The 27,004-nt window shown below is 35.6% G+C and overlaps 1 protein-coding gene across 2 annotated transcripts in view; it reads left to right on the top strand.

The window, feature by feature from the left end:
• Positions 1 to 23,991, top strand: part of LOC120432530 (E3 ubiquitin-protein ligase RNF19B-like) — a 117,912-nt gene extending 93,921 nt beyond the window's left edge. For both annotated transcript variants that reach the window (XM_052706810.1, XM_052706811.1), the window contains exons 6-10: positions 14,179 to 14,344; positions 14,411 to 14,585; positions 14,648 to 15,014; positions 19,544 to 20,130; positions 23,486 to 23,991. In XM_052706810.1, the coding sequence (XP_052562770.1) occupies positions 14,179 to 14,344; positions 14,411 to 14,585; positions 14,648 to 15,014; positions 19,544 to 20,130; positions 23,486 to 23,495 (1,305 nt within the window). In that variant the 3' untranslated portion in view covers positions 23,496 to 23,991. The remainder of the gene's footprint in view (positions 1 to 14,178; positions 14,345 to 14,410; positions 14,586 to 14,647; positions 15,015 to 19,543; positions 20,131 to 23,485) is intronic.
• The last annotated feature ends 3,013 nt before the right edge of the window (positions 23,992 to 27,004 follow it).

Below are 27,004 nucleotides of genomic sequence, written 5' to 3'. Positions count from 1 at the left end.
TCACAAATGTTTCATATTTTAACATTGAAAATCGGACCATTAGTTGCTGAGAAATCGACATTGAAAAATGGTGGGCTGTTTGGGTGAGACTTAGAAAACATCAATTTTCCTGTTTTTGAACCTTTGCATTGCAATATCTCAGCAACTAAGGGTCGTATCAACAAAGTCCGAAAAAGCAAAATATAGAGAATTTTCTCAGCTTTTCAAAAATATTTTTTTCAAAAGTGGGCAAACATGTGCATTAATTTAAAAAAATGAATAACTGCGACTATTTTCAAAAAAGTCACTTAGATATGGATTTAACTTGAAAACGGTGCACTTTATCAACATTTCACTGAAGTATTTTTTGATTACAAATTTGATTTTACATCGAAAAATGAAGTTGAAAAATTTTTGCGACCAAAATTTCGATTTTTTGAAAAAAAAAAGTATTGATTAAAAAATTCATAACTCGGTCAACGATTTATTGCACAACCTGGAAATTTCTGAAAAGTTGGCATTTTATGTCCTCTAAAACAAATCAAAAAAAAAAAATAAAAATAGTGTTTTTTTGCAAATCAAGTTTTAGTGATAAACAGTTAAATAAAAAAATCACCAATTTTTTTTACCTTGTATCATTTTTTTCCAGTGTAGTCCGTATCCATACCTAAAACTTTGCGAAGACACCAAATCGATCAAAAAATTCCTTCAAAAGATACAGATTTCTGAATTTTCATACATCATTTTGTATGGACAGCTGCCAAATTTGTATGGAAAGTTACATGGACAAACTAATAATGCAAATTGGCTTCTTTGGGCATACCGAAGGCACCAAAAAAGTTTCAGTTGGATTAAAAAATACAAAAATTAAAATTGAAGAAAAAAGACCGATTTCGTAGAGAATTGCTCATGTGAGCCATATAATACTCCAGAGTACTCAAGGAATGTGCAATCCAAGATGGCGGCCAATATGGCGAAGCTAGAAAATTGAATAGCATTCCCTGAGTACCTATTTATTTATTTGTCACCGTATTTGGCATTATGCCGCATAGACTGTTCTAAGGACTTTAGAATATTCTAAGGATTATATTCGAGTTCAGCATCCCCAAATTAATTAAACTTGACCTGTTGACTTCCTGTTACATTTCTGTATAAAAAATTCCAATATTCTAGGTTCGCCATCTTGGATTGCACATTCCCTGAGTACTTTGAAGTATTATATGGCTCATATTCGAGTTCAGCGACCCCAAATTAGTTAAATTTGACTAGTTGATTGAACTAAAAAAAACCTTTTTCTGGTGTTTTTTTTTTTCAATTCAGCCGCCATATTATACGCCATTTCTGAATTTCTTTGAGACTCAGGAAAATCAACAGGCAAATTTGGATTCAGGAGGGTCGATTTAGTCTAGATCGATCAAAAACTGGCCAGTTACACGATTTGCTTCTAGACACGACAAATTAGCACCTTTTTTGAATTCGTGCCTTGACCAAAAAATTGGCGTGACGGGACATTGCAAACTTGCGTCAGTCGTAACTCTGGTTGCTTTTAAGCATTTTAAAGGGGTTTTCGAGTACGAAGAGAATTCAAAATATGATGCAAATCCGATTTCACGAACTATTGAAAATCAAACAATTGTCATTTTTCGTGACGGGACAACGCTTCCATATACCCCCTTTTTAAATGTCCTGTATAGTTTTATAACTACAGAATCTGGTTTTGTGAATAAGAGGGCTTATAAAAGAGTCGTTTTACTATAAAATTTAGTTTAGAATAATTAAATATCTGCATTCCATCCATTGATTTGAGCAATATTTAAAAAAGCTGGGAAAATTCAAAATTTCAAGCTTTTATACACCCAAAATTCAGAGTCGAGATAATCGTTCTCTCAAAATTTATTGAGGGCTCAGTGCCAAAATCGATAGAATAATGATACCAACTCACACCATCATAACAAATGAGTTCATTCGTTAGTTGAATCAATAAATCTCCAACAAGTGTCATACATCGACTTCTGACTTCTCCTTGGTCACCAAGCTGAGGTGGCCGAGGCAACTAAGTCATTGGATTGGTTTGTCAAAGGTCTCTGGTTCGATTCCCGTTGTCGACACTTTTGGTTTTTTGTTTGACGGATGAACTTTTTTTTGCAAATGAACCTCGAGAGAATAGTTCTATCGCCCATCTCGAGCTGTGTTCTCTGCGTCCGTGAATGGTACCACTATTCTCTCGACTCGAGACCATCATTCTCTCGGACTAGCGCTGCCAGTTTTGGGTGTACATTTAACAACTTCTGCTCACAGATAGGGTATTTTAACCATTAGTGGACCCCCTAGTTGAGCCGACGTGCATTTTTCACAATTTTTTAATATTTTAAGCACTTTTCATAACCCTTTGTACAAAACAATGAAAGCTGATGTTTTTTGAACAATTTTGACTATTTGTTTTATCAGTTTATTTGTTTTTGAGCAGAAAAATAGCCATTTGAAAAAAAAAGTTTTTTTGCCTGTTATGGACCCCCTTTTCCTATAGTGGACCCGGGTCCATAATTCGATTGTGGACCCGAGTCCACTATAGGAAAACTGTTATTTTTATACCAAATTTAACGGATATTTGGTGTTTTGATGCATGGTGGAGGTCTTATGATACATATAATGAATAAAAGATGGATTTTCCATCATAAACAAATATGCTTTGTTAATAAATTTGGCTTAAAACAACAACAAAACTTAAGAGACATTTAAAAACACAACAAAAAAGGTCAAAGAAAACGTTTCAAAAACAACTGTAAACATTAAAATGATTAAAAAAAAGTAATTTTGATGCACATTTTCCATGTTAATTACATAAATAGTTTACTGAAACAAAACAATAGATTTGTTTACGATTGCTGATAAAACTACGCATGTTTATTTTAAAAAAATATTTTGTTATTGATTTATACTTATAAAATAACATTTCAAACTTTAATTATGATGCTTCAGTTAAGTGAAATTAACTACAGTTTTTTAATAATTATGAATTATTACGGCTTCAGCATTTTTGATACTTTTAACATGAAAACAGCTATATTTATACTCATAATTGAAAAAAACTGCGTTTAGGTTGATAACAACAAGCATTTATTGTATGTTTAAAAGAAACTTTTGCTTAAATACACAGTTTTCTTCATTTTTGAAGGTTTAATTAACAGGGGTCCACTTTTGGAAAAGTTTTGATTTTCGTTGTCCTATATTGGATCCCCCTAAGTTTAGCTTGAAAATGAGCAGATCTTCGCTTTATTTTATTATAGTTCCTTAAACTTACATTATTTCGACTTACTGAAGTTAAATAACCAGTTAAAAAAATGATTGGATAGTTAATTCAATCATAAAATAGAAAAGCTGTTTTGTTGTGAAAATGCTAGTGGCCATGTCTGATTTCTGATGTCGAACTCAAAACACTTATCAACAACATTGTTTTTAATTATGCTGAACATGCCAAATAAAAGATTTGCAGACAATAACACGTTTGAAATTCTGAATTTATTGAAATTTTCATCAAAAACCCTTCAGAGGGTCCACTATAGGAAAGGGTCCACTAATGAATAACGTACCCTATGTTTAGAATAGGAACTTTGGTGTGGAAATTTTTTTGTGGTTCAAATAGTTGGAAAACATGGAAAATTATCAGAACCATCCAAAGTTCAATTTAAAAAAATGACTGCATGGTAAACAAATGCTAAGAATCGGTCACTTGAGAATTTTAACATAGTCAAAGCAAGTCCAATTTTTACAAGTCAAAGCAAGTCCAGCAATCGTTTGGTTGATTTTCGTCTTGACTAAAATGATGCACAAAAATAGCAGAGCTTAGTTGGATATAAATAATAGTTTATATCCAGGTTTCTAAATTACTCTTCATTTTGCCAACCCTGTAATTGACTCTGATTCATGCTGCTCCATCGCATGAACACATCATACTCCAGTCAGTAACGATAAAGAAACCCGCCGTTCAAATAACGTCATGATTCGAATTCCCGGACGCTTCGAAACCCGGACACTTCATCTTGTTTTATCAATTATTTGGATATAAGTTCGCATTATGAATGTCAAAACTGTGTTATTTGATGAATTCCAACATCAACTTTCATTTCAAGTTTGTTTGAACGCTGTAGTTAATGCCAAAACAATTAAATACAATAAAATTATAAGTTTACCAAAAATGCGAAACATTTCACTTGAAATATTTCACAGGCGTTCGAAGCACCGGGAAGGCAAAGCAGAAATTTATGGTTTCGATTTCCTTAAATTCTAGCAAATTTTTATATGAACTATCGATTGTTTTGATGTTAACAGCTTATTTGAGACCTAAAGAATGCTATTCACTAACATTTCAGTCCAAATTTGTGCGATTCATAAGTAAAATCGAGTGTCCGGAATTCGAAGCAAAAGTGTCCGGATTTCGAATCAGCTTTTATCAGTGTCCGGGATTCGAAGCACAACAAGTCATTTTAATTTTAAAATTCTGATGAAAAATTGTTAGAAAAGACATATTTTGCATGCATTTTCTTGAAACTGACTGTTCATACTACATCCTGATGATATTTCTACATTTCCAACTTATTATATGATGTTTTGCCAGCTATAACAAAAATGATGTGCTACTAAGTGTCCGGATTTCGAATCATGACGTTACAGTAATCAAAATCACTCTTTTATGCTCGCACTTTATGTTTACCCGTTTCATCCGAGAATAAGTTCATGCGTGGACGATGTGATTGCCCACTCTCTCTCTCTCTCAGCAAAAGGTCTTCGTGTTCGAGAGAGTTCATCGATACGCCTGGAGCATAGCAGCAGAAGCACGTGAATCGGCTGATCCAACTCAACCCTCAATGACAGGGTGGGGGGATGGGGTTAAACACACGCAATTTTCAACTCCCCTTTTCTTCATTGATGCCTCCCACGGGAAGAGGGGGGGGATGAATGTGTTTAGTGGGTTGTATTTTATTGAATGTTAATTTCACGCAAAAGGATTATCCTGCGGGACGTGGAAAGGCGCTTTCGCTGAATAGGGGCGAAGTTGCATCCGTTAGTTGCTGCTGTTTCCTATCAGATTATCCATAAAATCTTCAGTGTAACGGTAATTTATTGATTTTTAATCAGTACGACGTAAACTTGTTGTTCGGAACAAGTATTTTAATCGTTTCTCGATGGATCGAAACTGCTGTACTGTTCAGTATAACTTTGCTTGATCATCAGGAAAAAATACATGTTCAATTGCCAGAAACTCAGAGTCACCACTCCCAGTCTTTCATCTTTTTCAGCGCAACATTCTACCTTGTGTTCTGACTGCAAGCTACAGAACCTGGAGGACTGACCCTGCTTTTTTCACCAACAGACCGTAGTCTGCCGAGGACATGGTCTGTTGACAAATCCCTTCCTGGACCGTCGACCGCGTCCTTGTCAGGTTAACAACTCCCAGGGGTTTACAGAAAAAAAAAGAATCCTTGGTATAGCCCAAAGAGTCAACGGTGGCACTTTCCATCCCTCGGGGACCACGCTTTGCAGTCTACTCCGTGACCGCAGCTGACTGGCTGGTACCAGTTGAAGGTGAGGTTGGGCAAGGTTCTACATAGTGTATATATGAATGTGCTGAATTTTTCATCTGCAGTTGAGGCCTTCTTTTTTGTAGGAAGCTGTTTTTCTACTCACCATGCTGTTATGTAGGAGGAAAACCAAGAGGAAACCGGTACAAAGTGAGACCATGTCAGGGTCGATTCGGGCCATTTGAACTCTGAGGAGTGTGTTAAACTTCGATATTTATCGCGAATACGTTTTGCGATATGTAGGTTAGAATGCGTACTTATCCTACACATGAAGTGTATTTTTGTTGAAATTTTCACAGTTTGGAAGAATCAAACAAAGCTCGCACTACTGCTTAAAAAATACACCTTGTAATGAATTGGGTACTAAAGCCCTATGTAAATTTGTGTGTACAACGGTAAAAACACGATTAAAAACCATTTCTAATCACTTTTTTTTCATTTTAGGCCGTTGCAAATATTTTTTGAAGTTTATGTCCTTCGACTCTGACCAAAGTCAAAAGGGGGCAAAAAAATAAAATAGTTTAAACATTGAATTTACGAGCCATGGTTTCAACATTCGAGTTTAAAAATGCATTTTACACCTCCCTGGGCTTTGTCATAATGAGTGTCATAGGTTTGATGCTTGTTTGGCAAAGAGTATGATTTGATTCGATGTGGAATTAAAATCGAAGTGTTCAGTATATTGCTGAAGCTTCCATTTTTACACATGGACACCACTTCATGCTGCGAGAACTCTCTTTGGCGTAGTCTCAGGGCTTAATCGATGGCCGGTAAGCTGTCATCGAGACAAGGAGGTTCTCTGATAGTGGAAATATCACATTTGTACAATGAACCGCTACATATGTGATTTTTCCCTATCTTAATGTGGGTGTCACGTTAGGATGCGGGTTTAAAAAAATAGTGTTTGTAGAATTTAGGATTTTAACTATAAATATCAACTTTTTATTCTTTGCCTTTAGTTATTTAGGGACAAAATTAGTAACAGGGAATTTAGTAATTCTATCAGAATCGGTGATTTTCATTCAAGTAGCATAAAAACCATTATGATTTGTCAAAATTTCCATAGAGTCTCGATCAATCAATAGTGAAATGATATCGGACTAAATTCGTTGATCTGTTGAACTAACGGTTGTCGGATTATGATTGTATCGACCATTGTTGCGAATCGAGGATCTACTGGAATTCTGACGAACAAATGGTCGTCTCTTTTTCAATTCACGACTTGTAAAATATCAACTGTTATTTTTTTTTAAGAAGCCAGACAGGTTTTAAAAGAAACGTTTTTTGGTTAATAATTAAAATGTCGGGGATTTGAGATAAGAGTAGCTTTCGGATAGGTTGCTTTAAATCTTGTATTCAATTCAAGTTAGGTAGTTATCCGGAAATGAATATTTGGACTTATATGAATAATTGAACATTTTGGACTTATGAATAACACACAACTGTGCATTTATTCTAGAGTCAGATCCATACAGCGTCAGTGTTTATTTGGTCGAAGTGTACTAATTCATTGGCAGATCTGGTTCTAGTTGTAATGTACGACAAGACTACTGACGGACGTGACAGGACGAGGGCCCAGTTTAGAGGTTTCGACATCAACGATGTGCGGCTGGATCACCCCCAAAAAAAAAAAAAATAAAAAAAAAATAAAAAAAAAATAAAAAAATAAAAAATTAACGCAATTTTAAAATTAATATCAATTTTTCCAGCATCCTAGATTTCATTTTGGATGCCATTCAATTACTCGAATGTTTAGTTTTGAGTAGAAATCTTGACATAGAGACCACCAAAACCTATGGTTTTCAAGGGCATCTTCTCGTTTTCTGATTTATTTATTTTATTCATCAAATATGGCCGTTACAAACATTTTTTAAAGTTTATGTCACCCCTCCCCTTCGAAATCGGTCTAAAAAATCAGGGGGCAAAACAATATTTTTTTTCAAAACACTTCCAAATTTTAATGGAAATAGAAGTCTTATCAACTGAAAACAAATTAAAAAGCATTTTGGGCTCGATCAAAAATATTTTAAATTTTTAAATTTTTGCCCACCTCTAGTTCTCAGAAAAATATGCTTTATCGCTGTAAACAAACATATCAGCAATCTAAGGCTTCATTTTCGGACCCAATTAGGCAATTTTAATTTCATTTGGTAAATTACAATAGTCGCTATTTTTAGAATACTTTCACCTTTCCCCATGATGATTCAGTACAGTGCTTAAAGTTCGTTACTAGGTACAAGGCTCTTGTTCTTTTTGGGGCAGGTTAGTGGAACTAACATGGTACCGACTGAATGCATAGAAATATGCTACTAGTGGGTGGTACGACAAAGTGACATGTGGTGCGGTTCAACCCTCTAACCCTCCCGTTCGTTGTGGTTTTGTTCAAATTGACTTCTTCGCTCTACAATATTGCTCCTTCAAAAAAAAAAGGTTGTTGAGGGTTAATGTAATGTAGCTTTCGTGTACAACCTTTCATACTGGCGAGGCAGCCCATAGTCTGCTCCTGAGAATTGGCCCAACAGGAGCCAGGATTTTGACGGGGCGTAATGGTGAGAGGTGTTTCGTTACATAATGCACACTCCCCTGTCCCAGTCCGGAATTATGTAACCCGTAATCGAAAGTGGATGTGAGAGCGCACAAGGGTTTAATTAAAATTTATCTTATTTGGTTCTACACCGATCACGTATCATATATGGTTTTAGAGTGTTGTTATGATGCTGGAAATCTGGGGTGAAGTTTTTCAGGAGGTTAATTAATTGCAAAGCGTTACAGCTTCCGATTACTATAATAACAGTTAAAAAAATATCATCTGGATCAAAATAAATTAATAGAAATATCTTTTATCATTTATTCCAATGAGAATATCGATTATATCTTGGAGACCAATGTTTTTCAATGATAAAAAAGAAACTTTCGAATTAATATATTATTTTCAAAGATGAACACCAGGGTTGTTAAAATATCAAAATATCAGCTCCCAGCAACTACAATTATCCCGCTTGAACATTCATGCCACAAAAACAACTGCTCTTCTCTCCTTTATTGAAACTCTCAGCGCCGAACACGTTTTCGTGTTTACACACTCGCTATTGACATTTTCCTTTTCTCTCTCATTCCCGCTTCCACGATCATCCTACCGCAACAGCGTTTAACCACAAAAGCCGCCACAAAAACCAATTTCGCAAACGCAGTTTAACGGGACGTCATGCTTAGTCGGCTTCTAATCGTGAGAGTCGAGGAAAAGCTATAGTGATGATTGCTATACTCTCGGATATTTTTGGTGCAGAGATTATCAATTGATAGCTTTTTTATCACTCATTTGCAACACTGATGGACACTATTTTTAAAAGTTACAAAGGCAATTTTGTTTGATAGTTTAGTTTTTCTTTTAAGAGTGTATTCCTCGAGTTTTTTTAAAGGTCCAATAAACAGAATTTTCAGTTTTTGCTTTTGGGTGTTTTTAAATACCCCTGACTCAAGGCGGTTTCAAAAACACCCAAAAAGCAAAAACTGGAAATTTGGTTTGTTGGACCTTTTTAAAAATAAACTCCAGTTTTTTGGTTAGTACTAATCACAATCTACAATTACGAAGACACCTTCTCGAGATGCGGATTTTTGAAAAAAAATCAATTCACTCGACACGGAAAAAATGTAACAAATGGAAACTTCTGATTCGACGTAAACGGCTGAATCACACGACAAAACATGTTTTTGCGTATAATTCAAATTGCATTTAAATTCAAATAATTAATGACGTGCAAAAGTGTTACATCATAAATGATGTAACATTCGGAAATATTTGTTTGTGTGTAGCACTTTTCTATGGACAGTCTCGAAATGTGTAGGAAGACTTGTATTAAGAAAAATAAGCATATGCAATTTTTTTTAGCCAAATCGGTTAAGGTTAAGGTGTCACTTTTTATCGTTGAAATTTATATGGGGAAACATGCAAAAATGTATTTTTCTGCTAGATGGCGCGGGTCTCGCCCAAAATTATACAAGTGTGAGATTCTTGAAGGAAATTTAATTTCCTGCAACTTTGTCGAAGGGTGCAAAATTATCCGAGTCGACAAATCGACTAAAAAATTGTAACAACAGGTTTCATGTAAAAAATAATGATTAATTTCACCCCAGAAAATGATGAATTTTCATCAGTTTTTGAAGAATATTCATCAGGTTCACATTTTTACACATTTTTTATGTAATATTACTCAAAAAAGAGCTAATATTCAACCTACCAAATTTTCAACATTCCAAAATTCAACTTTTTTTTCTGTGTAAATAATACTCTTTTCGCTTAAATAAATGTTGATGGGGACACTACACACAAAAAAAATATTTCCGAATGTTACATCATTTATGATGTAACACTTTTGCACGTCATTAAACATTTAAATTTAAATGCAATTTGATGTAAATTTACAACAAATTATACGTAAAAACATGATTTTACGTGTGATTCAACCGTTTGCGTCGAATCTCAAGTTTACATCAACTGAATTTACATGTGATTATTTTTTTCCGTGACGAGTAAATTCACATATTTTTTTCTGTGTATAACTCAGGGATGACCAAAGTATGGCCCGCGGGCCAAACGTGGCCCGCGAGGTTATTTGTTGTGGCCCGCGGGCCCATTTTGAATGATCTTAAAAATTAAAAAAAGATGAGCATAAAATTATCCGTTTCTATGTTAGTGAAACTAGTAAATTTCGCCAAACTTTCATCAAACAATTTTAGAAAAAAAAAAATGAAACGTTCAAACTAGACTTAGGTAGAAATGTAATAATTACAAAAATATAAGTATTTCATATTCCAATTTAAAAGTCATAATGACCCTTTTTATGAACTGACCCTCAAACTTACTTTACACTTCGAAACCCTTCCTTGGAATTCGAACTGATTATCCTTATTATTTTCTACAGCCAGTTGGCTAACGAATCTGATTTACTACCATCTGATGAAGGCAGACAAAATGTTGAAATCGGAGGAATAAGACTGTCACAAATATTTTACAAACTTTTGTTTAGAACAGTGTTGCGTTCCTCACGCGCTCGTGAGCGCTCACTTTTCGCTCATTCGTGAGGATGAGCGCTGCGCGAGCTAGCTCACGTTTGCCCGCGCTCACGTTTGCTCCGATTTTTTCAGCTCGCGTTTGCTCCACGCTCGCGCTCATTTTTCGCTCACGGAGCGCTCACTTTGGAAGTATCGCGAATCGTTTAACTTTTTGAGACAGTTGTTTTGTTTTTCAATCCTAGTTAGATTTTGTACTTAAGGCGCAGCATGTCAGTGGAAACAAGGGAAGGGTAATCTGTCCAATAAAACAAATTTTATTTTTTGGTGTTTTTAAACCCGCCTTGAGTCAAAACTCAGGATTCTAAAAACATAAAATAAACATTTGTCAATTAATTCAATATTTTGTACATATCAGTGCATCTCTTCACGTCAATGGTTTTTACATTAAGAATGAGTTAGCTACAGTATGTAAAAAAAGTATTTACACCCCTTGGGCACTATGCACATTTTGTGATGAAACATGTAAAAAATTTAAAGTTTGACAGGAACCTAGTACTACGTTTTGTTCAGAAACTCATGCCAAACATTTTGCTACAAAAAGCTCATGAAAAGATGATTTCTATAAAAAGTTAAATAACAAATACTATTACGAAAATAAAAAAGGTGCAAAAAAAGTATGTACACCTTTCGAAAAATTAACATAAATAATGTTATTTGTTGACAAATCACCACAAATCCAGTCTCCCAACTCCAGATAGGCATCCTTGACTGATTAAAAAAAGAATTTGGATTGAATATAAAGTTTACTAACTACTTAGTATAAAAGTTTATATAACTCTGGAAATTCTATATAAAACTTATCTAAACTTAATTTTGCATACTTTTAATTCAACTAAATGTCAATATATTACCATATAATTGCTAAATAAACATTTTGGAGTGGGTATAACACGGTTTTGGGGGTATTTGTATCGATAGAATAGATTTTTCGTTGGAATTTCGTACCAACCCGGAATTACGTCGTAGGAAAATCCGCCTGCATCCGAACCGGTCCACGATTCACAAGTCAACCTATGTGGAATCGGAAAGGGCATAAAATTTCCGATCTTTTGATACCCAAACATCTAGGTTTTCTTTAAAACCTACGTTTTTGAATACCTGGGCAAAAAGTAAGTTTGATCCACGAGAACAAAAATTACGAAATTCCATACATTTTTGGCAGGTTGCTCAAACGAAACCATAACAAAATTTTTGCTTAGGTATTTTAAAACGTAGGTTTTAAAGAAAACCTAGATGTTTGGGTATCAAAAGATCGGAAATTTTATGCCCTTTCCGATTCCACATAGGTTGACTTGTGAATTGTGGACCGTTTTGGATGCCGGCGGATTTTCCTACGACGTAATTCCGGGTTGGTACGAAATTTCAACGAAAAATCTATTCTATCGATACAAATACCCCCAAAACGGTGTTATACCCACTCCAAAATGTTTATTTAGCAATTATATGGTAATATATTGACATTTAGTTGAATTAAAAGTTTGCAAAATTAAGTTTAGATAAGTTTTATATAGAATTTCCAGAGTTATATAAACTTTTATACTAAGTAGTTAGTAAACTTTATATTCAATCCAAATTCTTTTTTTAATCAGTCAAGGATGCCTATTTGGAGTTGGGAGACTGGATTTATGGTGATTTGTCAACAAATAACATTATTTATGTTAATTTTTCGAAAGGTGTACATACTTTTTTTGCACCTTTTTTATTTTCGTAATAGTATTTGTTATATAACTTTTTATAGAAATCATCTTTTCATGAGCTTTTTGTAGCAAAATGTTTGGCATGAGTTTCTGAACAAAACGTAGTACTAGGTTCCTGTCAAACTTTAAATTTTTTACATGTTTCATCACAAAATGTGCATAGAGCCCAAGGGGTGTAAATACTTTTTTTACATACTGTATTTGTTAGCACACTCAAGAGTGAATCATTCTGCCCCTTGGCTAATTCTGAATTTAAATAGAACGTATATTTCGGTTCGCCGACTAAATCCATTTTATTGCTTACTTTTGTTTGTTTGACCACTTTCTTGTTTGTTCTTGCTGCCTGTGCTGAAATAGTTCTAGAAACTTCGTTTCAAACAGGCAGATGCTTCAACAGGGAAAAACAACTACCTACTTTGGCTCACCAGCTCACGTGAGCGCAAAACGCTCCGGTGAGCGTGAGCGAGCACGAGCTACCTGATAAAAACTCACGCTCCAGCTGGAGCGATCACGCCTTCCGTGAGCGCTCGCTCATTCGCAACCCTGGTTTAGAATCATGTTGAGCATTTTTGGGAATTTAAATCAATTTTCGATGAACTATAAGTGTTTTTTTTTTTTGCTCAAATGTTGTTTTCTTCGAGTCTTACATTAAAAAAAAAACTAAAACAGCTTACATAATTTGAAAAGTTGAAATTCTGGCTCTCAACGATTATTTTCGACGAGTGATGAAAAAATCTAATTTTGCACCGAAATCCATACAACATTTTTTGCAATTCAAAAAAAGCAATTTTTTAAGTAACCTATTTCTTAAATTTGACCCGTTGAGCTTCAAATTTGGCCCTGCTTCAGAAAACTTGGAGCACCCCTGCTATAAATGGTTAGGCGCTTATACTTACATCAAACCCTATGCAATGTACCACCTCCAGAACGAGCTCAAATGCGTAACCGGAACAGGTGCGATTGCCTGGCACGAACACGCAAAGCGTGTTCTAGCGTGTTGCTCGTACTGACTCAGAGCAAGGGTGAGATGTAGGTGTAAGGGCAGTGCCTGTTCGTCGGGAACCTAGTGCATACGATCGGTCAAGGCCTGTCCATACAGTGAAAATTGCGAATTGCGAATTCAGAGCATGCTTTTTGTGTACACGTTTTCTCATTTGTACCATATTACATGCTTTTGTTCACAAAGGTGACACTTTCAATCGTGCCTCGATGATTATTTCGACATTAACAGCCCAGAGAATCGATTGTAATATAATTTGTCCCATGCATGACATACACTCGACACAATTGCTATCATTGCGTTTTCCCCCTAAATTGATCAACAAAGTCTCACGAGCCCGCATCTGAAACATCAATCAAATAAGGGTCTATACGAGAGGAATGAAAAAAAAACTCCCACCCCAAAGCCAACCGCCATGTGGTGGTCTGATGGGGAGATATTTTGTCCTCGTTGGTTGGTTGGTTGGTTGATTTGTGCGGCTCTTTGGTGTGGTATCATTTGGAGAGATAAAAATTTTCGTAAACTCTTCATCGTCATGCTGCTGCTCCACCATGCCAATGACCTATTTATTTCTCCTGCTGCGTGTTGTACATAGGTCTTGCCTGTCTTACGCTTATCTCTCCTCCCTGTAGGGTGGGCTAGGTTTCAGGACTGCGAGTATCCTGAGCAACATCTTTATGGGAAAATGAAGATTTATAAGATTTGGTCGGGCAACATTCCAGGATAAATGAACCAATTTGCGTAGAGCAGCAGCAGTAGTATTTTGAACTAGATTAGATCTCCTAACGCACATACTTCAACGGTTTCATGTTACTAAATCAACTTCTTCTGCTTCTTTCTCCTTTTCCAGGTCATCGTGTCCCCCGTGCTGGCCGGTCTAGCGGTGGCCATTGGCGTGCCCATCCTGCTGTTTTACGTGTACGGAGTGGTTCCGGTGTCGCTGTGTCGGGCCGGCTGCGGCGAAGGAACTCGGTTCGAGTTTGACGAGGAGGAGGACAACGGCTCGCGGAACCATGGTTGGTGCCACAAACCGACGACAAAGGTTAGGAAATTGTGGTCCTAAGCAACTTTATATCTTACAGACGCCACCAGCGTCGACGCCGTGTCGCGAATCGGAGCGACCAGCATCGGCGAGGTCAGCCTGAGTGTGGCCAGCGGAAGTCACCTGGGCGTGAGCAGTCAACACTCCAACTTTGGCGTCGTCACGAACCCGTCGACGCGGGAGTCGACGACGGCGCTGGCCGGTAGCATCACCGGGTAGGCAGAACCCATCCTAAGCCTAAACATTCTTCTAACTTATGCATTTTCCTTCCATCCAGACACCGGCTGGAAGTGCAAGCGGACATTAGCACGTCGGAAACGGCCTCCGCCGTGACGTGCGTCAGTGAAAAGTCCGGCAACACGTTGAACGATACGGCCTCGACGAAGGCGCTGGCCGGTTCCATCCTGAGCTACCGGGCCTACCAGATGGCGTCCGATTCCGCGTGCTTTAGTGCGTCCGAGGACGGCGGTTCGTCGGAGCGGGTTCGCTTTGACAGTAACGTTTGCTACGTGATCGATGGTGGCGGGGTGGCCACGTCGATGGCGGCGACGGCGTCTGGAGCTGGTAAAGAGGGAGGACCGTCCACGGCGACCGGTGGCAAGAAGGATACCTGTGATATCTGGTACACGGTTCCGCTGGATCAGGTGAGCCAATATTGTATGTACATCTGGGTCAATCTCTGTCAATTCGCATGAAATCTGGGACAAAAAATCAAGTTTGAAATACAATTAAAAAAGGAGAAAGTAAAGATAACCTTCAAGAATTGCTTGGTTTTTTTTGTTTTGCTTTTTTTGCTTTAAAAAAAGTAAACGTTTCTAATGGTTCTAATGGATTGTACTTCTAGTACACACAATCAAAAATCTTATTTCTTATAAAAAAAAAAACAAAAACTAGTTTACAACCAATTGTACAAGTCTTATCTATGAAAATATCTTTTTTTTTTTTTGTTAACAATTCTCTACGAAATTGGCAGGTATAGTTCTTTTTATTTTTTTATATATTTTTTAAACTAAAACTTTGTGGGGCCTTTCCTATGACCAAAGCCATTTTGTGTCATTAGTTAACCCATACAAGTCTCGATACAATCCGTTTATACAAAAATGTTATATAAATTCAGCAATTCCCCACGAAAACAGCATGGAAAAAAACAAAAGTGCTCGGATCGGGCTCAAAATTTTTCTGAGGGTTCCCTGGCCGAAATAATTAGACCCGTATTTTTTGTTTGGCCATTAGGGTGACCTACGCCGTGTTAGGGTGGTCTTAAAAATGGCCATTTTCGTCGATTTTCGCAAAAACCATTTTCGGCCTTTCAAAGAAAAATAGTTACAAGTTTCAAAAATCTAGCCTAACATACGAAAAGGGCGTATGAAACTTTAAAATGCCGTTTTGACGGTGTCTGGACCAAAGAGCCTATGTCTGGAAATATTTTTATCGGATTCCCCGGACATTTTTACATAACATACTAAAAAAATGGGAGGAGTTCATTAACAGGATTCCGAAATATGATTTTTTGAAAATAAAATCCGTGTTTTTCGACGCGCCGCGCGCAAAACCCGGAAAATGACGAAATCGGCAAAAAATCTACTTTTTTCACTAAAACTGCGATAACTTTAAAATTTCAGCAATGACCTATAGATTTTTTATTTTCGTAATTAAAAGACGCAACTTTTGGTACCCAGACATGTGTAGGTCATCGCTGAAAATTTAAAGTTATCGCAGTTTTAGTGAAAAAAGTAGATTTTTTGCCGATTTCGTCATTTTCCGGGTTTTGCGCGCGGCGCGTCGATAAACACGGATTTTATTTTCAAAAATCATATCTCGGAATCCTGTTAATGAACTCCTCCCATTTTTTAGTATGTTACGTAAAAATGTCCGGGGAATCTGATAAAAATATTTTCAGACATAGGCTTGGTCCAGACACCGTCAAAACGGCATTTTAAAGTTTCATACGCTCTTTTCATATGTTAGGCTAGATTTTTGAATCTTCTTACATTTTTTTTCAAATAGCCAGACTCATCACCTTTCTTTTGCGTAAAAGACAATTGAAATCGGTTAAAATGGCGAGGAGTTATGATTTTTCGAAAAAAGTGGTTTTTGCGAAAATCGACGAAAATTACCATTTTTCAGACCACCCTAACAGGTAGTAGCGTAGGTCACCCTAATGGCGAAACAAAAAATACGGGTCTAATTATTTCGGCCAGGGAACCCCCAGAATAATTTTGAGCCCGATCCGAGCACTTTTGTTTTTTCCATGCTGTTTTCGTGGGGAATGGCTGAATTATAATAAATTTTGGTATCTTTCGAAAATAAAATCTGGTCGATTAGGTGTCTTAAAAAAATACATTTATCCATTACGGCTGTTCAGAATAAAACAAGACCAAGTAGGGAGCGCTCTTTTATTTCGTAACGAAAAAAATCTGATTTTTAGACCCCCTCCCCTCCCCCCTCCCCCTCGTAACAAAATTTCCATACAAATTTTAAAATTTTTGTATGGAGCGTAACACGGCTTCCGAAACACCCCCCTCCCCCAATACCGCATTACGTAACAAAAGAACAATCCCATAAATGCCAATTTTTAAATAAACTTTTTTCACAAAAAAAAATATTTTTTCAAAATCTAAAATACTAATAAAAAAAATTATATGTTTTAGGAGAAAAAAACCTACAACTTTTCAAGCAATAGAGAAATACGGTCAAAATTTTTGCCGCCAGGTTATGAATTTTTGATAAAGTTGCTTTTAACAACTTTACAAATGTTTCATTTTTTACGTTGAACCGTTAGTTTTTTTATGGCATTGACAGAATTACCAAAAAAAAAAGTAAAAGCATATGGGTCAACTGAGTATTACTTTTGGACTCGACCTTTACCGATTTGGACCAAACTTGGAGGGAACGTTCATCTATTGATAGTTAACAGAAATCCAAACTTTAGTGCTGATTGGACCACCTCTCTAGTTTTGGCACCGCCCTCTTTTTTGACGGTTTCTAAAAAAACTTTTGATTCTTTTAATCATAACTTTGCCACTCTCTGAGCAAAAACGTTTTACAGGTTGCATTTTATAGAAAATTGTCCAAGGAACTCGATAAAAATAAAATTTCAAGTATTAAAAATCAGTTTTGACCAATTCCTTATATTTTTATTGGTTTTATTTTTTCACCATCGTGTTCCCCGGACAATTTTACATAAAAATCAATGTAGACCTCAAACTAAAATGAACTATTGGCGAGACATAGCGATTTTACAAAAAAAAAAAGTTTGATTTTGCGCTGCATCCCTTTTTGTTGAAAAGTACACCATGTACTTCCGAGTGCTGCGTAAAATCAAACTTTTTTCAGTAAAGTCGATGTATCCTTCAAAATGTTCATTTTAGTTTGAGGTCTACATTGATTTTTATGTAAAATTGTCCGGGTAACACGATGGTGGTTAAATAAAACCAATAAAAATATAAGGAATTGGTCAAAAGTGATTTTTATTACTTAAAACGTAAAAATATGATACTAGTGGGCATTTAAGGGTTAAAATTTTATTTTTAAAGTCTTTTGTTTAATTATTTGCAAAGTTATGATTAAAAGAAAAAAAAGTTTTGTAGAAAATCGTCAAAAAAGAGGGCGGTGCCAAAAATAGAGGGATGGTCCAACCAGCACCAAACTTGGGATTTCTGTTAACTAGTTTGGTCTAAATCGGTAAAGGTCAAGTCCAAAAGTGTACTCAGTTGACCTGGAATGACCCATATGTGTTAAAGAGTGTAACAAAAATGACTTTTTGGCGGGCATTCAGTTGCTGGTTCCGGTGGGCGCACTGAGCCCAAATCCCAAATATGAGCTTGATTGAACGTAACAGGAGCTGACGCTCCACAATTCAATTTTAAATGGGATTTGACCAGTTAAAATACATTTTTTAAATAAAATGGCACCTCGCGACGCCCGAGACGCCATTTCAATTTGCTGGGCCAATTTTTCGAAAAAAATCTTAGCTTTGAAGGACTGTACCGAGCTCTAGGATGCTCATAACTAAAATGGTACATACAGTACTTGTTCGGTAACTGGGCGTTGTTTAACTGGGCGCTCGATAACTTGGCTGTAGCCAAGTTAAAAAGAAGACAAATGTCAAAAAATCAAAACAAACCGAAATAACCGAGGGGTTAATGGATGCGAAAATCATGTTCAACAAATAAAAAAAAAACTTTTTTCAAACTATTATTTAATTTCAAGTCACAAAAACAGCATTATAAAAAAATATCATTGTAAATAAATTTGAGTCACTTGTATTTTTATATTTCATCAGGAAAATATCGTAATTTTTTCGTTCAGCCCAGCCCAGTCAAATCAATCCGAATTCTGAAACGGAATCTAATTAGAATCGTATACAAATTCCATTTCAAACGCAACAACCGGTTCGAACACGGAACCGGTTGTTGCGTTTGAAACGGAATTTGTATACGATTCTAATTAGATTCCGTTTCAGAATTCGGATTGATTTGACTGGGAGTTAGCGAGCAGCATTCGGTGACTGGGCTACGTTCTCAGCCCAGTTGCCTTGTTGAGATTTTTAAAAAAAGTGTCCACGTGGTTTCTGGATGGTCCCATTGTCTTTTGCAAACAGAACATAACCAAACTTTTCGGCACCCTCAACAAACGTCAAATCTAGCAAAACAATGCCAAAGGGACGTTGTGGGTTTATAAACAAAGAGTGTATCCCTTTCATGCCAGATGTAAACATTCTCTAGCGTGAGCAGGACACACTCTTTGTTTACAAACCCACAACGGCCCTTTGGCATTGTTTGGCTTGAAATTCTGTCAAACCAACACAAATTGCTGCCGGATCTCATTCCGGATATCTACGGGAAAAGATCTGGCCAAAATTTTGTATGGTTTGACGTTTGCGAGTGGTGCCAAAAAAAGGTAAACAAATCACTTCGCGCATCTGCCAATAGACGAACCAATGATGTAAAACGGTTTATTTTTAGTGATAGACAACGATGAAAATGCTTTTTTTGTGATAAAAAAAATATATTTTAAAATCTGTTTTCATAAACAATAACCTACATCTTTGCCGAATACAACGAACTAACCATCATTTGTAAAAAAAAAAAAAAAAAAAAAAAAAAACAATGTGTTGTTGTAACGAATGAAATGTTGGAATCCAACAAAATAAAACTTCCTTTCTTCCCAGGACACGGCCGCCGACAAGGCCAGCCTCGGCAGTGGTCGCTCGTTCCGCAGCTCGGAGCGCTCCTTCCGGGACGACTTTGACTCGACCAGTCTGTCCTCGGCGCACACCAACACCGGTACCGCCACCACCACCAGCCATCACAGCCACGTCGCCATCGCGGCGGCCACCAATCCGGCAGTTGGCGCCGCAGCTGCGACAACATCCGGAACTTCCAAACATCAACGCATGAACGCATTTGGCACACGCATTCCAAAGTTGGGCTCGGGGCCGCACCAGCACCGGACCCTGTCGATGGACAGCACCACGGGCTCGTACAACATCCCGGAAAACGTGAGTCTGGAGCAGGAAGAGCAGGAGGAGCAAGAACAGCAACAGCAGCAGCAGCAGCAACAACAGTCTTCCCCGGCGCTGTCAAAAGTAGTGGGGGTGGCCGCAGAGGAGGAGAAGGACAAAGTGGACAACGTTGCTGCGCCGATTGTGGAGCCCAAGTCGAGGAGGACGCACATTCTGAGGAATCTGTTCTTTGCCCAGTCGGGATCGCCGGGGAATGATGGACACCAGCAGCAGCAGGGAGATTCTTCCAAAACGTAGGGGAAAAAGAGGGGTTCAGTAATGGAAGGGAAGGGGAATGATTCAAACTAGGATTGCAGCGTGGTTGGCTTTGATGTTGGTGGTATTAAAAAATATATATTCAGAAATATCAGAACTTTCATACTGAATTATTTTTTGTTTTGTCAAAATTATGAAAGCTTTTATTGTGAACAAAACAGAAAAGTAAATTCAGAATCTAAAAGTGTTACACTGACGTTCTACGCATAATTCTCCCACCAACTAAGAGTGATTAACTGATAACTGGGGCAATTTGGGATATCAAAGGCTAACAAGGACCCCCGGGACAATTATGCGTAGAAACACAGAAATCGGTAAAAAAAAATCAAACACGTTTTTCGCTGTTGCACTTTTTTAAAGGTACAATTACAATCCAGACTCGGTTATCCGAAGGAAAAATTTCACTTCGGACAATCGAAACATCGTTCATTCGAACCACGAAAAATATTATTTTTTTCGTTGTCTAACTTTTATTGTCGAGTTTAAGTATGACCCCTAAACTACGCTAAATTGATTTATAATTTTTAAATCCAATATGGCGGTTAAAAATGCATTTTATTCTTTAATGGGCAATATACTTCTTAAATCTGACTAAAATCGGGTCGCAGAACTCGAATTCGATGTTAAAGCCATGAAAAACAAAACAAAAAAAAATCCGAGTCCCATACAAACCTTCGGATAATCGAGACGGGACTGTATTCGTAGAACGGCAGTACAGCTCGGACTACGAAAAAATACACAATTAAATTTAAATAAAAAATGTATGGAAAAATCCTACTTTGATAATTTTGTACTCTTAAAAAATTCTAAGAAAAACTCCCAAATAATTTGGCAGCAGGCTTATTTTCGATTTTCTGAAATTTAAAATTTTCTTATTTTGCTTTTTGTTTGTTATGATTCCTTTTTAAATTCGAATTTCAAATATTTTAATTTTTTAACTGTCACAAATTTAAAATAATAAAACATAGTTTTAATTTTTATTAAAGAGATTAATACTTTTTATCAATTTTGTTAGACACATTCCGGCGTTTCAACGTCAGAAAATGTTTCACTTATTTCGAAATATGTAACGTATGATATCAAAACCCTGTCCCAAACTTTAATATTATAACAGGATTGGAAATTGAGCTTTCTACAAGTAGTGACTATGCAAAACTAATTTTAAGTCAAATTTTTCATTTGGAGGAATTACGAAATTTCGACCCTTTTTGATTTCATACAAATTAATAAGTTAGGTTTTAGTTATTATAAACATTTCTTGAGTTTTTTGAAAAGGTCCAATAAACCAAATGTCCAAGTTTTGCTTTTTGGGTGTTTTTGGAACCGCCTTAAGTCAGGAGTATTAAAAAACACCCAAAAAGCAAAAACTGAAAATTTGATTTATTGGACCTTTTTTTTTAAAAAAAAACTCCAGATTTCTAATTGTGAATCCAGCTGTGATTGATGATTGGACCAATAAAACAATAAATAAATAATTAAAAATATTTTTGTCGTTTTTGTCGCAGGAGAATTCGTAGGTATTTGTTTGCTACATTTTTGATTGTATGGTATTTTAAATTTTAACATAAACTTTTTATGTTTTTTTTTTTCATATTTTTAAATTGGTAATTTTGCGAACTTTTTATGTTTCAAGTTTTTAAATGTTTAAATACCTAATTAACTTTTTTTTTGTCTGAATTTTGATTTTTGTAAATAAAGCTCAAAAGTTTTCAAAAATTTTAAATTTTCTGGTAAAATATTTGAATTTTTAATGTTGTTATTCTAACATTCAAATTTTCTAATTAATATTAAATTGTTATCATGTTAGGCCGTTGCAAATATTTTTCAAAAATTTTGTCGCCAAAATCAGGGGGCAAAAAAATATTTTTTCAAAAAATATCAAAATTTCAATGGAAATAAAAGTCTAATCAACTGAGAACAATCTAAAATGCCTTTTTCTGCTTCGTTTGGACTCGTTTAAAAATATGTTGAACTTTTATGAAATTACAATGTACAGCACCGCAAAAACTCTTTTTCTCGCAAAAATAAAATTTTCGTCTGTACTTAGAAATTTTGGAAACTAATGATTGCAAAACAACTGGACAGCTGATGCATTTTAAAACACTTTTTTCATTCAAATGTTGACACCGTGGCCTGTAATTTCAATTTTTAACTTTTTATCGAGCTATTTATCACTTGATTTTAGTTGAAAACGCTTTTAATTAGCTTTAATTGAATGTCAAAGTTCTGAGCTGCCAACATTAGAGGCACGCTGGAATTAGATGCTGTTCCCCTATGATTATGATTTTAATTATGTAATTTATTTATTATTTTGTTTTGTTTTTGAATTGCAAATTATTTTAATCTTTAAACTCTACAATTTTCATATTTTAATATTCTATGTTTGAGTTTTGTAAATTTTAATAAATTTTAATTTTATTTTTTTTAGTTTTGATTTTCAAATTTTTACATTTTTGAATTTTCTGCCTACAAATCTTCAAACTTAAAATAATTCAAATTTAAAGTGTTTAATTTTGGATTTTCTTTTGAATTTGTGTTTTCCCCTTTTTTATTTTAAATTTTAATAAAAGTCTGAATTTTGGATTTTCTGAAATTTTTAATTTTGTTATTTTCAAATTGTGAATCTGTTTTGCCTTCCTCGCCTTACTGAGGAAAGGCTATAAAATCACTCGAAAAATGAACTTCTCAACTAGACTTCCTAGACCCACCTTCATGTATACCTATCGACTCAGAATCAAATTCTGAGCAAATGTCTGTGTGTGTGGTGGGATGTTGATCAAAAAATTGTCACTCGATTTTTTTTTAATTTTGGCTTTTGCATATTCCAGTTTTTTTTGTCAAACCTAAACATTTTAAAATTCTATTTTTTTTATTATCAAATTTCCAAATTTTTTAAAAATCTGAAATGTTGAATTTTTAATTTAATTAAAATTTTAAACATATTTTACTAACTCATATTGATAAAAAAAGCTAAAGATTTGGAAAAAGAAGATAATTTTTTTTTTACTTTTGTCTTGCATTTAAGTATTTTTTCAGAAAGCGTACTGATAGTTATTTGAAGGGTATTTTTTCCATCATTATTTTGTGATAATATCAGGTTTTCCTATTTTTATCTGAGAGATTTTTTTCTATTTTTTCATTGTTAAGTATTCTAAAGCATTCAATTCATGAAAGTTTAGTTTAAAAAAATAAGATTTACAGTTATTGTTAAAATCCACCAGCATCAAATCCCTTGCGCTTGCCAGCTAGACTGGGGCAGTTAATCGGCCTCAACCCTATCCCTCTCCCCCTCGCGAGGGTTGAGCCGAATTAACGCGCGCACTCTCTTTATAGGGCAGCCTAGGCGTAAGGTGACGTGCGCGGCGAAATCTTCTATTTTTTTGCGGAATTCGCGCGAAACAAACCAAACATCCGAAAGTAGTTGAAAATTACTTACCACAAAAGAACAGCAGAACTTGTATTTAAAAAAAGCAGCTATATTTGCAACGGTGTACATTTAAAAGAGAGAAGCGAAACACTGAGACAAAACCATACAATGAATTAACGGTAGCGAGTGTTTTATTCCCTTGGCAAGCAAAAGACTGCTCTGATAGAGAAAGCGGAAAAGGAGAAGAAGAAGAAGAAGAAGAAGAAACAGGAAGAAAATGTGTTATTTTTACTAGCTAGAATTCACACTCTGTAGAGAAAGGAGCATGAACTTATTTAGTGATTGAATTTGTAATCATTGACGTAACTTGAGACATTTATACGATTTAGCCAAAAACAAATTAACATTGCTTCAACATTCTTCTAAACAGAATTCGAAGGAGATGTAACTCGATGTACAACCACAACATAAAGCAAAACACGTGAAACGAAAAGGAGTGTAAATCCATGCATAATGCATTTTATGTATTTACACAGCAAAATGAACGTACACACAAAAAGGAACGAAACCCCCTCCACTCTATATCCCGCTCGGAGCATGATGGGAGGAACAAAGAAAATAGCAAAAGGAAGCTTCCGCGAAGAGATTCGAGAGACCGATTTAGCTAAATATTGTTAGATGTAATTTAGCCACCCGGTAAATGTTTGGAAACAAAGCAAAAATCCCAGAAGAAATTATCGCATTAGTGAAAACCCTAAAAAAAATCACACAAATAAACAAACAAACATATTAGGTTGGAAATGAAACAGATAGAAAGAAAAGTGAAGTGAGTTCGTAGCTTTTTGTATTTTATTTTTAACTTAATTAGTGTTCTAGCGCGAAAGAAGACGGAACAGTTAAAAGGGAGGCCTCCGAAGCGTTGGAGTTAATTAAGTGATACAATACAGAAGTAATCTCTTGGAACATGAAAAACCTTCTAAGGTCGTCCTACTTATTCAATGATGACAGTTCCCAAACAGTATTGCTTAAATAAAATATCATCAAACAGAAAGAACAGGCGATCCACATGTGGGGTTCTTCGTTGCCAGTAGTTTGACAGTGGCGTTTTTTTGCGCGGTGCTTGTTTGTAATATGCTTTGAAGAAAAAAAAATTTTTTTTTAGTGCGAAAAAAACAAGTTTTGCAACGAGTTCCCTACAACATTTTTTTCAATTCCGAAAAAGACTCTTTGAATGGAATCTTAGGTCAAATGTCCATGTGTTTAGTCAATCCACTGTTTAAACCAAAATAATGTTGAAAAGTATTACCTTTTCAAGCAAGTGCTGAAAATTTCACCTTTTCAACATTTATTTGAGTGTTAAAAAATAGAACTTTTCAGCATTTATTTTGAAAAGTGTTTATTTTCGAATCTGTTATTTTTCGTAGAGAAAAGAGGCTGTTTCGTCGTTCTAGAGTTTCAAGACGAAATTGTAGTTCAGGATGCTTTAGTTTTACAAATTTATACATTTTAAAACTAAAAAAGTCACAAGCTTTACAATTGGAAAATACAATTTAGGCTCGAATGGCGCTCTTTCGGTGATCCGTACTTCGCTTTAATTGATATTTTACTAACAGAACACTTTATAGATAATAGGTAATTGTTAGTTGGTAAAGTGACGGAAAAAGGTGCCACCTATTTTTGTGAATACATCGTCATCGGATTCGGTGCTAAAGATGACGAGACACAACAAGGACATCAAGTATCGTGATCAACTGTACCTGGTTCATCTCGAGAAAGGATCGACAACGCCGTCTGAGCTGAAAGCAGTTCGGGCAATTTTCAACATCATCGTGACATGGGAACGTTATCGTCCAGTGCACCGTGACGTGACACAGTGTTCGAACTGTTTGCAGTTTGGACATGGTGGAAGGAACTGTTTCATCAAGAGTCGTTGTGCAGCCTGCGGAGGTGAGCACAAAACTCAAGCTTGCAACACAATCAACGAGAACATCGACGTCAAATGCTTCAATTGCGGTGGCAACCATTCGACCAAGAATCGAAGCTGTCCAAAACGTGCTGAATCGTCGCAAAACATCACCAGCATTCACGGACGTGGATTTTTCTGCTTCGGCGTCCCCAGGAGCGGAATCTACTCGAGTTTGTCCAAATCTGCTGCCAATGCAGAGAATACAACACCTCCTGGCTTCAGTCAGCAACCGAGGGAAAATCAACCAGCATCAACGGGTGAAGGCAGTAGTGGCCTGTTTTCACTACAAGAACTTCTGAACATTTTCACCGAGATGACAACAACACTGCGTGGGTGCAAAACCCGCCAGGAACAAGTAAGAACGCTTGGAGGATTGATCTTACAGTTCGCAGTTTACTCGTTCTAATGATTAGCATATTTCATTGATTTTTTTAGTTTTAAGTTGGGATTAGTTGTTAAAATGATTTTTTTTCTTTGTTTTACCTAAATGTATTCCAGGGTTGTTACGGACGGCGCGGATTTCGCGCGGATGTGAAATTTGATAAGTAAAATAATTGAGAGGGATAGAATTACTTTCAAGTTAAAAAGAAAAGTATTACCAGTAATCAGAGTAATTGTTTTTGAAATTGCGCTTTGATTTCTTAGAAAATGTTACTGAAACAAAATTTAATTTTCTTCCGAAAATGTTTGTTTGTATTCTTATTAAGAGAATACGTCGAAATAATCTTCATGAAGATATTTTTTTTTAAATGTATTGTTGAGGATTTCTTAAAGAAATTTATTGCTACACTCAAATCATTTTTGAACATCTGCTCACCGGCTTTAAATATCTTTAATAACTTTTGAGTTTTGAGTAATGTTGTTTTTAACCTTATTTATTGTTTATTTTATAAAGGATTCATTTAAATTTGAATCTTTCGAATCATATTTCAAACTTTTCTCGAAGTTTTATATTAGGATGTAACAAAAATGATTATTGGGGCTTTTTTCAGTGGCCGTACTGTGCTCACAATTATGAGCTTAATTGGATGTAACTGATGCTGGCTCTTTGCCTTTGAATTTTAGTAAAATCTACACCGAAGAAAGATTTTTTTTTCTAAATTTCAGCATTCTTAGAGAAAAATAAAAGATCAAAACATTCAAAAATGAAAGCAACAATATTCAAAATTCGAAGTTTCAGAAATTAAAAACATTATAACAAATTATACATTCTCAAATGCTTGAATTCTTTGATTCTCAAATTTTTAAATTCTGTAATTAGAAGATCCCTAAATTTCAAAATTCTTTAATTCTTAAATTTCTGAACCTTTTGAAAAAAGAACTGCAAAATTCTTAAATGATATTATTTTTGTCACCATCATAGATTACAGAAAAACTGATAATATTGGAGTACTTTCGGAGACATATTTTAAATTCGGGAAATTTTGAGAAGAAAATAATACAAATTTTGTGTTTCGATTTTTGTGAGTGGCGAAAATCATCAAGTACGAACTGCATTTAAAATTTCAAATCCCTAGAT

Source organism: Culex pipiens, chromosome 1, assembly GCF_016801865.2.
Source record: "Culex pipiens pallens isolate TS chromosome 1, TS_CPP_V2, whole genome shotgun sequence".
Lineage (NCBI taxonomy): Eukaryota > Metazoa > Arthropoda > Insecta > Diptera > Culicidae > Culex > Culex pipiens.
This window is presented reverse-complemented; position numbering and strand designations above follow the sequence as displayed.